Here is a 16,647-nt window from a genome sequence, read left to right on the forward strand (position 1 = left end):
CATGTGATCTGATTTAAGGCAGTGCAATCCTCTCTTAATGTTCACTGGGCTTGGCACTCATGGTATGTATGTATGTGATTTTAACCTGTTGATCATCAGGCCTGTTGAAAATCACAAAAGAAAACAGCCATTTACTTGGCAACATGCCCCTGCGTTTTAAGAAAGCTGTGCTTCTGTACTGTTGCTGTGTTAAGGTCACAGCAGCAGCTCAGAGACAGCTGCTTCTAATCTGGCAAACGCAGTCAGTCAATGATGAGGCATAATCTGGGAGGCATCTGGTCAAGAGCGAGTTTGAGAAGAAAAAGAAAAATTATGCTGGTCAGCAATGACATTTATGGGTCAGAGTAGCACTTGGGTTAAGGACAGGACATGTAGACACATCTTCTATTTATACAAGGCTCTGCATGGATGCCAGCAGCAAGTGCTACCAGCAAAAGTGAGAGAAACACTGTTATGAAAAATAAACCTCATCCAAGCAGCCCAGTCCAGGTGCGAATTCCCTATGGTGAGGGCTGTGTTAGACAGCACAAAACTGTCATAAAGATGGTGAAAATGTAATGGTTACTTTTGGTTTTTATAACAGTTTTTGTAAGTCATTAAATAAGACACATGTGAAACACAGTATGGAGCAATATGGCATTTGTTCTAAAATAGTCAATCAGACCAATTTTTCTATACAGTGCATGTGGATAGAATTTGTCGGTGTATGATTCTTAACATACGCTGACCCTTACCTGACCGATTGCCTCTGCTGCACTTCCCTCATTCATTCATTCATTCATTCATTCATTCATTCATTCATTCACCGCAATCACTCTGCTGCACCCACATCCAGCCATTAGCTTAACCCAGGGCTGGCACGCTGTCCAGGATAATGACCTTTAATAACTTAATCTGGCCCAACCATCAGCTTTGGAGAGCACTTTTCTCCCCCGTTTCCTCTTTGATTTAGAAGGCAATGGCTTTTTTTTCAGGAGGATAGTTAAGTAAGTCGTTTTGGGAGAAGTGGTTGTGGTGATTGATGGGCACGGAAGCCTGTCTGTGCCAGGCTGGTCTCAGCCCTGATGAACGGTTTAAAGACTGGGTCGGGGGTGGGGGGCAGTAATTCTGAGAAGATGGCTGCCCATAGGCCACTTGCCCACTTTATTAACATTCCATGCCAAACTAGGTGAGCCTAAATCGCCAAATAAAGGGAGAAGGGCACACACAGTCTGCTTCAGATGGGTTAGGCCTTTAGGAAGTCTAATTCCGTCAAAGGAAATAGACTCCATGGGCTGACACCTGCTTTCACTGGAGAGTAAACTGTATAGCGATAACCATCCAACTATCACATGGCCACGACACCATCTGCCTATTATTTGCTGGCATTGTGGAGTAGCACCAGGTCCATTGACACTTTAAACAAACAATGCCCACTGTGAATTATATGTTTTTCTTGGACTCCCTGACAAATGTGCTTTGGGCTCGCGCTACACTGGGAAGACCTTCACAAATCAGACTGCCGGCAATCCTCGCCATTCTGTTTCTGTCTTCGTCTATAAATAAAGATGCTAATGCAGGAGAGGCGAATGTGTCTTGTCAGCGGCGGGAATGTAATCAGGACTACTCCTACAGCAACGGAGCTCCCATCTTTACGGTGACCCATACTCCAGATGTTTGTCTTCTCCGACAGAGCAGATAAAACGACGCGTACCCAAAAATCATTCCCACGCAGTTAATTTCACAGCCATGATTCCCGCCGCTGCTGAGATTGTAATAATTTACATGAATGCCTGCATGAATTCTCCACCGGACTTGACGGCATCCTTTTTCTTGTTTTCAATGTTTGAATGTCAATGTCTTTGGTCAATTTAGTAGTTTTTTTTCCCTTCTGGAAAACAATGCAAGGGTAATGTGCAGTCAGATGAAAATTCTCCAGGAAGTAATCACACATTCCTGAGGCATCGTCGCTTAGTTGTTTCAAAGGCAAATTAACGCATGGGGATCAATATGTTATTCACTTTTCCTGATGCCCCAGGGTAAAGTGTTTTTTTTTTTTTTGGGGAGGGGGGGTGACAGGAGATCAATAATGACCTATCACAGCTCCTTTATCTGAGATGTCCCCAGCCTTGTCACTATCTGGGCTCATTTGACCAGGACAAAAAAAAATATAAAAATAAATGATGAAGCACTAGTGCAGTCCGTATGGTGGCTGATCCTCAAGCTATATAGGTGTATATATAGCTATATATATATCTCCCTGAGCAGTCAGGGGTTCCATCCTCTGCCTTGCAACTTCTGAGCTGTGATCCATTTTCTATCAGTTATCCTATCTGCTCTCTACCTGTCTGAATAAAGCAAAAGAATACAAAAAGAGGGTGGACTGCACAGCCTTCTTTAAAAATAAGTAAACGAGGAGGATTGTTTGCCAGTCGGCAATGTGGCAACCCTGCAAATGAGTAAGGGGAATGGACATGGTTTCCATCCCTACTGCATTGCTCCCAACGTTTTAGAGTACTGAAATCTGATCGAGAGGCTGCTGGTGGCTCATCCAGTTCAGACACTGTTTCTGGGGGCGGACGGGCATCGCTGTTTGCTATTGGATTGTGACCTTGCCAGTGATGACTGTGATTGGGTGGTGGGCACCAGTGCCTCTTCTGGCCAATCAGGCATCTGCAGTCAGCAGGTGAGACCTGCTACTCTTCCTCAGGTGGTAGACTGAGACATGAAGAGGAGCGGCAGCTTGCAGAGCACAAATTGGCAGAGATTAACTCCACAGGCCTAGCAATACAATCAGACCCTCTGACTCAGAGAAATAGAGATATCAAACTAAAAAAAGAATTACATTTTTAGAATCTGATGCATTGTGGGACAAGGACGCCTGGGAGGGGTGTAGACTGGGTCTCCATGACTCCACACCTGAGTCCACATGAGGGCAGCTCCACCCTACAGCTTTCACTCACACTGGAGAGGAAATGACCATCCACCAACAGACAGGGAAGAGAAACGCACTGATATTGGAGACCTTATGTGAAGGGACAGGAAATGACTCAGAGTGACTAAGGCAGTGCTTTTTTGGTTTCCTGCCATGGCTCCATTCCACTCAGCCTCTTCCTCCTCCTTTTTTGATGTGTAATAACCTGGTACTGATAAGGATACTAAAGCTCAAGCCTTCACCAGGTGTTCATGAATAAAGGCTTATTTTCAAGAGCCTCCTCCAACCCCCCCCCCCCCCCCCCCCCCAGCCCATGCTTCTCCCTCAAATTAGATAATTAAGCCAATTTTAATTTGATGTTGAAAGGATGAGGAGATGCTGCTTGGGGTGTAGAGATGGGGGAGGGGTTGGTTGGCTAAATGAAAGCCCCAAATGTGCTATTTTGAATCTTCAAACGTCATGTGCTGAATAAATTAACAGCTTCTACAGTTGCAGGCAGCAAGCAGCCAATCACAACTTGTCAGCCAAACCAGGCATTCAAATTTGTCATTGTTTGAAGTGGTTGGTAGCCAAAGGTTGTTGCTGTCGGTTGGAAGAGAGTCACACCATTTTTTGGAGTGGTTAATTATGTCTTAGTTAGGGAGGAGGGAACATAAAGAACAAAAACAGGGTTCTGTGTTGCATAATTATGTATGTGGTACCCCCTTATGAGATTAGCCTAATCTCCATTTCCCGCCCCACCCTCAATCAACAGCAGGTGTTCTTTTCACGCTTGGTTTGACCTCTGCTATCAAACACTATCACAAGCCTTGCCAAAAATTTCAAGGGTGAAATGTCCCAGGAATATGAGGTCAGCTTTTATTTACAAGTTCCTCTCGCACCATTAAACCTGGACTTTGATCCATGGGGGAAGGGGGGTGTGATGGAGGGGTGTCAAAAAAGATAAACAGTTTGATGCATCCCACTTCCTCTAACCTTTCTGGTGTCCTTTCTACAGTTCCTTTCAATCAAAGTTATGCATGAGCATCAAAGCCTTTGAGTTAAATCTAGTTTGGAGAGGTGATTTTTAGAGCTATCTCCAGCACTACCCACATCATCCTTCTAATTACACCTAATAAATAAAAGGGGCTCCACAAAGCTGGGCCTGGTGTGATAATTAGGCTACTGGCCCTTTAATCTCAGAGATGCCCCATTTCAGGGTTTATCCTTTTAATCAACAATTCATTACAAGGTGTCAAGAACCAGGCATCCATCAGCCAGTAGCTGCTTCATAATGCCCTTTGAAAACAAAAACAAAAAAGACTGGGAATAAAATTAAAGAGTGATAGCTTGCCGCACATCGAATATAATTAATTGTTTGCTGTTTGCCTAACTTTTGTAAAAACACCAGAGGACAAAGAATATAGTATTCTGACACTGGCTGATGAAAGAGTATGCAAGAGAGGAAATATTTCCATTTTTATTTGAGTGTATGAGCTCACTGCTAGACCATTCATCCACTTGGATCCAGAGAAAATAACATTAGAGGGATTTTAGGCTATTTACAAGGCTATCATACCTGCATCAAATGCAAACTTCCCCATGTCGTGTCTGGAAATCAGAGGAGCAGAACCAATGGTGAGAAGCTGTCAGAAGCCTTGCATGAATTACTCAGAACACACTCTTCTGTGAGCTGCCAAGTCAAAAGCAATCTGCATTTATAGTTTCCGTCGACAACAAAAAAACACACCTCTGCTGCTTTTAGAGCCTCAAAAAAATAGCTTCTTTCATGGCCCATTTGATCTACTTTCACAGAGAATTCTAAAAATATGCCATATCATAACATCCGCTGTGGGCCAGAGCTTTAACGGCAGCATGTAGCAGGCTGAGCTCAGTGCTGTACCCGCCATCGCGTGCACCATGCATTCTGATGTGTTTCAGCGCCTTTGAGCGCTAACTGTTTCATAGCGGCATGAATCTCCATTTAGAACAGACAGTCTGCAAACGGAACTACTGTATGTGCATTAATCTCTCAGTGTCTGCATATTTGACAGGTGGGGGGGGGGGAGAAATAAATGAAAACTGATGCCATGAAAAGATAAAAATCCAACCAAAGTCCTGCCAAAACTACGCTCTACAAATGTACCTGTTTAGTTCTGTGCAGGGGCTCCTCGTAAACCATGCATCTGGCTCGGCACTACCAGAGAACCTTTCAGACGAAATGTAAAACCTTGGTTTCCTGTGAATATGTTGCAGGTTGACGGGAGGAGAGGCTTTTTCGAGTGTGGCAGCCTACGTAGACATCCTTCTGGATGCCCTCACCAGGCACACGGCCCCTGCTGTTCGGCCCTCTGAGGCGCTCATCCTCGGTGTTGCCATGAGCGCGTTATAACCTTGGGTGAGTTCAGTGCGTGATATTACCTTGGGTGAGTTCAGTGTGTGTTATAACCTTGGGTGAGTTCAATGTGTGTTGTAACCTTGGGTGAGTTCAGTGTGTGTCATAAACTTGGGTGAGTTCAGTGGGCATTATAACCTCAGGTGAGTTCAGTGCACATTATAATCTCAGGTGAGTTCAGAGTGCATCATAACCTTGGGTGAGTTCAATGGCAGGAACTGCAAACCTTTCACTGAAACCATTGAGCAGGAAAACAGGAATCACATTTCGAGTAACATCTCCTGGGTGGACACATGTAAACATTCCAATTCACTCATATATTCAGATTAATTTCTTCTCTTGAAACGAAATATAGATGTAGTGCTGTTTATTCTGGCAGCCGTGCAACTACTGATCAATTCATGAGGCTCTGTACCTCAAATGCATAGGCAAAGAAAAGCTTAGCTTAGTGTATTTAGTGTCAAATCTAATTTAAACCAGAGTGAAAAGCCAGACACCCAGTTAGAACATTATTCTTCAAGGAGTTCACAGATCTCAGTTTGCTCTCCAACGAGGCATAAAGAAATGTCAGAAACTGTCACTGACCTAGTTTTTGGGATAGAATGGCTCCTTAATAGGAATTCAGACAGATATATTCACACTACAAATTTCAGCTTCTTCATCTGAAAGATGACATATAAAGGAGTCAGAAACCTGGAACAAGAAAGTAAATTGATGCACACCACACCACCCTGAAAATATTCCTGGCACAAGCAAGCCAACGCCCACCCCCCCACCTTTCCATCTCTCCTCCTGAACCTTTTCACTCAAAGACATGGGAAAGAGAAATTTAAGATAAGTTCTGGGGAAGCCTAAATGTGGTTTTACCATTACCAATGGTAATGCAATAATTGGCCCTGGGGTAATGGGGTAATTATATTGGCCAAAAGGGAAGAGTGGCCTCTTTTGGCCCATGACCCTTCTCCAAAAAGCAACACTAACACCACCCAATTCAGACCAAGACCTACTCAGCTTTCGCAGTTTGACATAATAAATGACACCACAGCAAAAATAGCTGAACAAATATATTCAGGAAGTGTTGGATGCAGGGGTAACTACAGTGTAAGGGCTGAGGGGGCGACATAGCTCAGGAGGTAAGAGCGGTTGTCTGGCAGTCGGAGGGTTGCTGGTTCGATCCCCGCTCTGGGTGTGTCAAAGTGTCCCTGAGCAAGACACCTAACCCCTAACTGCTCTGGTGAATGAGAGGCATCAATTGTAAAGCGCTTTGAATAAAAGTGCTATATAAATGCAGTCCATTTACCATTTGCTTCCTCTGACTGTCTTTCAGATCATCGGGAGGCGGGGCTTCGGCGTTTCCAAGGGGCGCGGCACAAACCTAACGCCAGAGATGCCGAAGCGGAGAGACATTCTTGCCATCGTGTTGATCGTGTTGCCCTGGACGCTGCTCATCACCGTTTGGCACCAGAGCGCCATAGCTCCCTTATTGGCTATCCGAAAGGGTAAAGATCACATTCCACCTCAGCAAAGATGTGCAACACAGGGCCAGACTGCCACCGAAGTGCAGGCATTGGCCCCGTTTTTAAGTCTGACTAAAATCTCATTCTCATTCTAATCCATGTGTCTGTGCATGGCCATTCCGTTATCATCAGCAGTTAGCTCACAGCACACAAGACTACCCAGGTGGTGCTTACAGAGCACTCAGCTAAGGGCTAATGCAGTGTGCTAATCACACCTGTGACCTGATTGGTGGCTTTTTGTGGTAAACATATTGATTAGATTTTTTTTTACTACATGTCATCTAATGATTTTCCTTAAAAAAATGCAAAAAACTTACCATGAGCAAAACGTGCTCTGCGGATTTAGAGTCGTCCTGCTAATGGGTTACCAGAATCAAAATGAGACAAGGCTTATTTCTGATGCCTTTTACCCAATACTGGAAATGACCAGATCATCCAAACAACATCACTTATCTGAAACATCTGGGTTTCTCCACTTCATGCTTACCACCACTCACAGGCATAGCTGCTAGTGTGTCTCCTCAATGTAAAAAATGACCCAGTAAAAAAGAAAATGTCATCAGAACAAAAAAGATGACATCATAAGAGGCTACATTTTGTCAGCAGATGTTAAAATTATTAGCTATGTTACAGTGCTGTAATTTGAAAGAACATATTCATGCTAATTCTGCTAAGGTTTCTGTTTTTGTTTGTTGTCTTTCTTTCTTCATGTTTTTTTTCATGCCAAACATCTGCCTGTCGACAGACTTTGTTGATGTGCGCAGCAGGAGAGCATTGCTTTTTAAAGACTAGAGTGACAAAAATACTTTTAATAGTGCAGTGATGAAGTCTAGCTGTAATGGGTGAGCCAATCTGGGGAACGAGAATATTTTCAGTCCAATCAATGGTTACATTTTTGGGCCTGCATTCATTGGACTGGCTTCAGCCTCTCTGCAGGAGAGGTCAGGAACACGCGGCCAAACACTCTCTCATGGTTCATTTCACAATACGTGGGTCGTTCATTCTAACAACACGGTGCTTTATCCTCAGCCATGAGTAAGAAATTGGAGGCCATAATACCTGGCCTTTATGTTTGCTAAATTAGTTTAATTTGTTTAAATGACCATCAAAAATGTGACGCATAATCGTCATGCAGGCTACTTGATTATGAGCTCTGGTGTGTGGATGGGCCCCCACACTCTGGTGTTCAAACCTGAGCTTGACAGCGCTGCATGTGCCCAAAAAGCCATGTGCAATTGGCTGCACCGTCACCCAGGGAGGGAGAGTTCAGTGACGGACTTTCCTCATCTAATCTAAGTAGCGCTGCCTCATGTGGGCGAGTGTCTCCAGCTCAGGCCATGAAGCTGCAGGGTGAAATGAAGCAGTGGCTAGCAGCACGCGCTTGGTGGCTAGCAGCACACACTCGGTGGCTAGCAGCACAGGCTCAGTTGCTAGCATAACGTGCTTGGTGGCTAACAGCACACTTGGTTTCTAGAAGCACACACTCGATAGCTTGCAGCACACTCTTAGTGGCTAGCAGCACAGGCTCAGTGGCTAGCAGCACACACTTGGTGGCTAGCAGCACATGATTGATCACAAGCAGTACACAGTCATTTTGCTAGCAGCAAACGCTTGGTGGATATCAGCACACAATCAGTGGCTAGTGGGTACACGCTTTGGAGGATGGCGGGCTTTTCTATGCCCTCCCAAATTGAAAAGGAGACATTGTGGCATTGAAATCTGTCTACAGTACTGGGCTTTTGAATTTTTAATGAACAAAGCACCAAAAAGGCAGTTAGACTGAACCACCCGCCCATTATTTCTGCCACTTCACGCACAGGGACGGTAGAGCAAAGCACTAACAGGTACTCCTGCTTTTACCTTCCGCAGCCTGTCTCCACCTAGTAAAAGAAATCTTTATCGTACCAGAGAGGCTGGCCATCCGTCGTCACCGTCTCTCAGGTACTGGCCTCTTAGATCTCTCCGCCCGCCAGACATACAGAGCACCCCCTGGGGGCCCGCTGACGCCTCCATGTTTTTTCTCCACCCTAGACGACGGGGCCGAGGGCCGGCGAGACTCGGGGCAGGGGTCCGATTCCAAGGAGTACTGCTCCTCGGACAAGGACATCGTGGAGGTGGTGCGGACGGAGTACGTCTACACCCGGCCGCCACCGTGGTCCGATGTGCTGCCCACGATCCACGTGATCACGCCCACCTACAGCCGGCCCGTCCAGAAGGCGGAGCTTACGAGGCTGGCGAACACCTTCCTGCACGTGCCCAACCTGCACTGGATCCTGGTGGAGGACTCGCAGAGACGCACCCCACTGGTCACGCGACTCCTCCACGAGACGGGCCTCAACTACACCCACCTCAATGTGGAGACGCCGCGAAACTACAAGCTGCGGGGCGATGCCCGGGACCCCAGGATCCCCCGCGGGACCATGCAGAGGAACCTGGCCCTGCGCTGGCTGCGGGAGACTTTCAGCCTGAACGGCAGCCAGCCGGGCATCGTCTACTTTGCTGATGACGACAACACCTACAGCCTGGAGCTGTTTGAGGAGGTCAGTAACCCCCTCGTTCTCTATCACCTTGATGACCCTGCCCCCTCCCCCCTTTAGGAGTTCAGGTCTTGTGACTATGCAGCTTGATCTAGGAAGAGCACGTTCTGATCATTCTGTTGTGTGACATTACCCAGAATGCACTGAGCAGATCATTCTATGGAAAGTCAATCCATGATTGACCTCTGTCCTTTACATTACATTATGTAATTAAATTATTATTATTATTATTTTAATTCCATTGATATCTCTACAGCTGAAACAGCTCCCTTATATCCAATCAGTGATACTGTGTGCTGTACAAAACAGCTGATGGCAACGGCCTCTACACAGTACTCTACTTAGGGTTTGAATCTGCTGTCTTTTATAGTGTGGATCTATAACCCCTAGCCAGCGCTATATGCTGCAGAGGAAACTCCTTGGCTGCTTTTGATGTGCATTCATGAAGTTCTTATATGCTCACGGCTGAGAGACTTTTACACTTTCCCTGACACAGAGCATCAAGGGCTAAGAATATAGATATGGGTCAATATCTGGCACTGCGGTTACACCCACAAATCCGATACCACCCCTGATATTTCCTCCGGTGGATGAAACAAAAACAGCACAGTACAGGATGAAAGGTCAAAGGTGAAATGTCAGAGCCAGCCTTCAACGTCCCAGACCACTTAAGATTTATGAGACAAGCTGCCTGAACCTCTGCAAACTCGCGGGCAAAAGACAGCCACGAGCATTAGTTGCTACTCCCGCTAGGGCACAAGCGGCTCTTGTAGATACAGACACAGCACTATATTGATGGGGCTGTCATTGTATCTGCCCCTGCAGTCACAAGCAGAACGTACCCCCCTCCCCACCCCACCCCATCCACGATGCCCCTGTAAGTCCCACCGCTCTATATGGGTTACTGTGACAACTACGGGAGGCCTTTGTGTGTTCAGTGCTAATACCCAGAGTCACTCTGGTTTCCAGTGCCCTCCAGTTACTCCGGAACACAGAGTAGTAAATATCCCCCTTTATCAGTCTTGCTTTAGAGATTTTATAGCTCCTCATGGGACAGATGAGAGAGCTGCTGCAGGGTTAACATCCCATAAAGTGTCTACGCTGTGTGCCCAGGACTGGGTCCAGCTGCATCAGGCAGGAAGGCGAGCGCTTAACAGAAATGAATCCCAAGACTGTGGTGGCTGGGTTCACACTATGCCTCCAAGGTTCCACAAATGGAACTTGAATCCTGAACACTGAAGGGCTAAACCACTACAGGGCCGCCTGAGTCCCAACAACCATACAGTTTTTAAGGAGGCAAAATTGAAATTACCAAGATAAAATGCTAACAATGTCACGTTATCTAGAAAAAAATCTAATAAATAAAAATTGAATGCATTAATATCCCCTTTATAGCCTTTTCCCTGTGCAAACAGACCCACAATTTACTTGGCTTGTCACACTGAAAGCAGGGGCCTGTTGATTCCAAACCGCATCCCACACCATTATCATCCATCTCCGTGGCAGCCAACAATGACAATGAAAAGTGTCGCCGAGCCGCCTCCCTGTTCGAGAAAATTAAATCAGCCCATAAAATATACATCTCTCACTGTAAAAAGATAAATAAAATGCATACAGCATAAAGACAAGAGCCATTAATAATTCAGCGTGTATTTTTAACGAATGCTTTTTAAACTGAAGTGCTCATTAAATAGTGTTTATCTGCAGGGTGTAAGGTACCGAAGTAAAGCGAAAAAGGTTATTAACCCTAACAAAATGTTCATTTCTGTCCAACAAAAATTATGGTATGATTAATGTATTATTTTGTGATGGCACTGTGGCTGATTTTGGACAAGAATACTTGTTGAAAAAAATGAATGTAATAATAATAATAATAATAACAACAAAAACAACAAGTACCATGAAAAAGGAACCAGATGATTGCTAAGTAAAACAGCAATTGCCAGATTGTTAATGTTGCTGCTATGCCATTTGTTGATTTTATTTAACAACATTGTATATAAATAACATTCGTAAAGCCAGTCAGCATATGTAAGGTAAAATAATACAGGCTATATTAATAACTAGAAGCAAAGCCTCTGAAGTGTACATTTACTTTGCAAGTTCTAGAAGCCCATACAGAAGAAAAGACAGTCAACAGATGATTAAAAATGAATGACAAATCAATTTTTCTGAAGCAATTATACCACATCATTCCAGGCAGTCCTATTTGCGAATTTGACTTGCAGGAATATTCCCACCTCCAAAAAATATGGTATGAGCCTGGGATGTCAAACTAAATTCCCAGGGGGTTGCAGTGTCTGGATTTTTGTGGTTTCCTTTCAATCAGCTGCCAGTTAAGGCCTTGGGAACAAGGTGCGTGGGTTATTATGCCAACCAATGACTTAAATGAACCACTGGAGCTGAGAACACCTAAAAACCAACAGACATTGCAGCCGTCTAAGACGTCTAAGAAGTTGACACCTGTGCTATGGACAAAAACACAGACACAGCCTTTCAGTACAGCCTTGAATTTCAGAGAATATTTCAGAACTTGGATAGTACATAAACAACATCTGATCCACAGCGAGGTACTGTAACTCTGGTCCAAAGGATACATCATGGCTATGAAATTCCAGGCCCATAGGGCTGGTATGCAGCACTGTTCTCCTGATGTCTTGAAACAAATAACATTCAAAAACAAGCAGTGGATTGGACTTAGTTCAGTAAGACAATAATTAGCCGAATAAAGTGGTTCAATTCCCAGTCTAAATGAAAGCCTGCAGACATTTATATCTTAAATCCAGGTGACACCCAGTGCAATTACTTCCTAATTGACTGTGAGTCAGCACACCACGCCAGCATACCACCTCCCTGCTTAACACACACTCCTGCATATTTTCTTAATGTGCTCTTACGTTTCATTTTATCTTAAGACATTGAATTTTTTTGTTCTATTTTGACATCAGAACGCGTGACTCCGTCTCCACAGGCCTCATGTTCTCTGCTCAATAAATGATGCGAGACAGGAGTGCCTTAATAGAACCATCAGGAAGCAAAACTCAGCTTCCCAGAGCACACCTGCCGGCTCGGCTAATGAAGTCAAGGTGACAGCAATCTGTTTAAAGGCAACAATTAAGGTAGCCATATTCAAAGCAGGATATCTTGTTTTCTGGAGTACTGCATGCATGTTACCGTGATAAAGCTGAAAGAAGAACAGTCCAGAAATAGATATCAATGATTGCTGTGGGTGAAGGGAAATAAAGACAGTTTGCTAGCTCAGCAAAAGCGTCACAGACGCAAACAGGCTCTTCAGTTGTCATCTCCTCGCAAACACTGGCCACATTCTTGGTGTGGGGGTAGGGCATTTCTCTGCAAGAAACTTCATTCGCAGTGCAGTCGCAGGGACTTGCGAGTCAAAACCAGACCAGCGGTTTTGGTGGCTCCCCGGCACAGTGCTCTGGGGAAGGGGCATGGAGTTCTACTTTGCGCTGGTCCTGCACTCCGCCTCATCACTTTTAGAGTGTTAGATGTGCAGGGAGTCACTGATCCTATTTGACAGGACAGATGAGAGAGGGTTGCCCTGGAAATGACTCCGACGGTAAGATTCTCTTATGAACATATGATTGGTTCATTGAGACTGTTGTCTTTCAGGGTTGTACAATGCATTTAACATATCACCCCAACCTGTCCACCCAGAAAGACATACTGTGGATAAACGAGCCAATGACTCTTTCTCTTCCTAGCTAAAATCTGCTTTTTGTGACACCCGTGCTAGTGGATGCATGGATATGATGAACACTGGGGTAGGTCTATCTGAAAGGAGTGGACAAGCACCCATCTCCACCCTGACAATGATCAACCACTCAAGGATAAAAATGTTCCAGCTCATCTGATTGGCTAATATAAAGTTAATTGTTCAAACATGTCAGTGGCTCTCAACATCACATATATGACGCATTATCGCACACACACACGCACACGCACGCACACACCTCACTCACACTGTCATACCCTTCGCTCCCCAGATGCGGTCAACGCGAAAGGTGTCGGTGTGGCCTGTGGCCTTTGTGGGGGGGCTTCGCTATGAGTCCCCCAAGGTCAACGCCGCCGGTAAGGTCTACGGCTGGAAGACGGTGTTCGACCCCCACCGGCCCTTCGCCATCGACATGGCAGGATTCGCCGTCAACCTCCGGCTCATCCTCTTCAAGCCCCAGGCCTACTTCAAGCTGCGCGGTGTGAAGGGCGGTTACCAGGAGAGCAGTCTACTACGGGAGCTGGTCACTCTCAATGACCTGGAGCCAAAAGCCGCCAATTGCACTAAGGTGATGCATTTATCTGTCTTAATGCTCTGACATCTATATTTTAATATTCAGCTGACTGTATTTTTGTTTTATATCTACACATCAACTAAAGTTCTGCTGTCACTGAAATGAATAACAAATGGAAGAAACCCTCAAAGCAGAAGTCGAGAAAGTGAGGCTTAATTAAAAATAGGTTTATTTTCTGAATCCAGGAGTTCCAACTGTCAATGCCCAAATGTTCAGCACTCTGAATACTGGACACAAGTGGTATTGTGTGCTAGAACCCCCTACTTAATCTATATATAAAATATATTTTTACATGATTTAATTTAATAATTATTGTTAAAAACACAATTCTTTCCTGCGGCCATCCTAAATACATTACCTAGCCTGACTTGAGGATGTTTGCCGTGCTTGGGTGATTCCAAGTTAAGGTATGGAAGGGGGGAGAGTCCGCCTCATTTATGAAGCACTAAAATATTCTAAGCACTACAATATTAAAAGATTCAGGAATTTAGTATCTTTCTAATGAGACGAAACATTAATATATTTAGAGGTAATTCAGTTCAGATATGGAATACCTCTAAAAAGCATGGACGTTTACTTGTGCTTCTAGCAACAGAGGTGATATATTTGTACACAAATAATTGTTACATCCAGCTAGTTTTAATCTCTGTTTTCAGGCTAAATATTTTCCATGTTACAGAACCAAATTGCACCGTGTTGGTTTCCACTTGAAACTGGAACTGCTTCTAAAAATGTAGACTTCAACTGTAAGGGCTCAACAACCATTATCTATATAATCAAAAGATTTTCAATCAATGATTTCAATTAAATGTCAGAAATTGCATGCATCAAAAGTAAACAAATAATCTTTGTGCATTTTGTAGCCAAGGTTTTGTAGCCTCTGGCTCCATAAGTAGCTTTGTCTTCTGGTGTCTCTTCCGAGACAAACTCTGCAGAAGGTGAGACCCATTGATTGCATGCCTAGATTAGGGTATCAGCATGACTTTGAATTGCCCCAAGGACGTTTCCTTTGATGTTTGTGGAGGGGTGAGCAGGCAGCATTCTTAGAAACAATATAATATTGTTTCCAATCCACTCTTTCTCTCTCTAAGGCCATAATCTAAACACTAGCTGTCTGACAATAGGATATAGTGATAAATGTTTCATTATGCATTTACAACTGGACAGAAGGTTAAAGTCTTACTGTAAATTCTGTCATTTATAAAAAACTATAGATAGCAGGACAGGTGCTCCCGCAGGTATATCCGGCTTTAGAGGCAACGCAGCCCTCCACTCCATATTACCTCCAGTGCCTCTGAAGCAGCAACTGGAGGAGGTGGTGACCAGCATTAAAATTCAGCAGGATGAGGCCAATTAGATCAGGGGGATGGGGGAGAGGCAGACGTCGCAGGGGGCGGGTATGACAGGAGGAAGAGAGCCCGGCAGGGGGCTTGTAGCCGTGCTCTGAAGCCTCTGCTCATAATCTGGGTCTTCAGAGGCAAGTGTGTCTATTAACCTCCTCTACACCTGAGTAGGGCCGGGAGTATTATTCACTCCCAGCTCAGCTGCAGTGATGACACGCATCATCACGGTGCTGCCCACAGACAGACAAGCTGGAGAAAATGAATTGTGTGCCACTCTTTTCTTTTAAGCAAAGTTTATTAAGTGCAAAGTTTATTAAGGAACCTCCAGGTTCTGGACTCCAATATTTGCATCTGCAGGACTGTCACGAAGGAGCCGTTGCCTTGGTGATGAGAATTGATAAAAATAAGTTCTGTCAGGCTCATGTTGGCCGTCTGTAAAGAAAGCATTGCTTTTTTCTTCTTTTTTTCATAAATTTCAGAATGGTGTAGAAAAGAAAGATTCTTACTTCAAAAAGCATTTCCAACCTGCTGCCACTTGTCTAAAAACCTTATTATCTTCCTATTCTCAATGGTGAGGTCATTATTAATCCTAGCAGGATAAATCAAAGCCCAAACTAAAGGATTGGAAATACTATTAGTCTCTCCGCTCAACACTAACTCTGATGGGGCTTAAGTCCACTCTCACTCAAGCTTCTCAAGTAAGAGATATGCTTATTTACCCTGCTGTTTTCCTCATCTGTAATCTGGAAATACTGCATTTCCCACAAGACCAGTCTTGGTAGTTCCTTTGTTTCTTCCATTATTTGAACAAGCGCAGTTAATCTTTTAGCACAGTGCTGGGCTAGGTGCCTAAAAAGTCCACCAACTTAGGGAACAGGATACAGCTGTCTTGATTGGGGATTAGCCCCAGCTGCTACCCTGCCTGTAAGCGAGGCTGACACTCTCCATGGTTCTTCCGGCAATGGAAATAACTGAGGTGCTGAAACGACAGCGGCTCTAACAGAGAAGCATCCCTTCTGCTCCTCTACCACCCGTCCTAGCATCACACCCTTCATTGCAAGAGCCACTGAACTGATAATGCTGCATACGTTGGAGTTACCTTGACTCCACTCTATGCTTTATGAGATGCCCCTCTACCCTCTACTCTGTAAATCTCAGCTAATACCAGATTTCTCATAAACCTAGCTTCAGTAGTTCCTTTGTTTTTTTTTAACTGTGTGCAAAACCTTTACTGTACATTTGAACTGCCCCAGAACTGGTAATGTTGCACATGTTATGCCATGAAAATCTCTGCATTCAGAGTAAGGTTAAAAGTCAGATTGAGGTTATGTTATTTCTGGGCCAAAGACATTCAGCAGTGATATTAATTTTTGCATTTTTTTTCTCCGTAGATTCTTGTATGGCACACCAGGACAGAAAAGCCTGTTCTCGTAAATGAAGGAAAGAAAGGATTCACAGACCCCAATGTGGAGATCTGACATCGTTTCAGACCCGGTAAACTATATTCCTGACAAGATAAAAAATTACTAGACTATTTTACCATTTCTTATGTACAGTAAATGTGTCCTAAAGAAATCAATACAGCTATAACAGACAGGGAACAACATGTGGAAGTAGACCACAATATTATAAGGATATTAAACTGACATTAG

At 44.4% G+C, this 16,647-nt stretch overlaps 1 protein-coding gene across 2 annotated transcripts in view; it reads left to right on the top strand.

The window, feature by feature from the left end:
• The window catches only part of LOC135235582 (galactosylgalactosylxylosylprotein 3-beta-glucuronosyltransferase 1), a 67,454-nt gene that overhangs the window by 46,946 nt on the left and 3,861 nt on the right, over nucleotides 1-16,647 (top strand). Inside the window, exons 3-8 of one of the 2 annotated variants that reach the window (XM_064301169.1) lie at nucleotides 5,150-5,291; nucleotides 6,616-6,787; nucleotides 8,675-8,746; nucleotides 8,837-9,345; nucleotides 13,350-13,646; nucleotides 16,387-16,489. In XM_064301169.1, coding sequence (XP_064157239.1) covers nucleotides 6,676-6,787; nucleotides 8,675-8,746; nucleotides 8,837-9,345; nucleotides 13,350-13,646; nucleotides 16,387-16,473 — 1,077 coding nt within the window. In that variant the 5' untranslated portion in view covers nucleotides 5,150-5,291; nucleotides 6,616-6,675 and the 3' untranslated portion in view covers nucleotides 16,474-16,489. The remainder of the gene's footprint in view (nucleotides 1-5,149; nucleotides 5,292-6,615; nucleotides 6,788-8,674; nucleotides 8,747-8,836; nucleotides 9,346-13,349; nucleotides 13,647-16,386; nucleotides 16,490-16,647) is intronic. The other variant, XM_064301170.1, reaches the window with a different exon arrangement.

The sequence above is a fragment of the Anguilla rostrata genome, chromosome 12, assembly GCF_018555375.3.
Source record: "Anguilla rostrata isolate EN2019 chromosome 12, ASM1855537v3, whole genome shotgun sequence".
Taxonomy (NCBI): domain Eukaryota; kingdom Metazoa; phylum Chordata; class Actinopteri; order Anguilliformes; family Anguillidae; genus Anguilla; species Anguilla rostrata.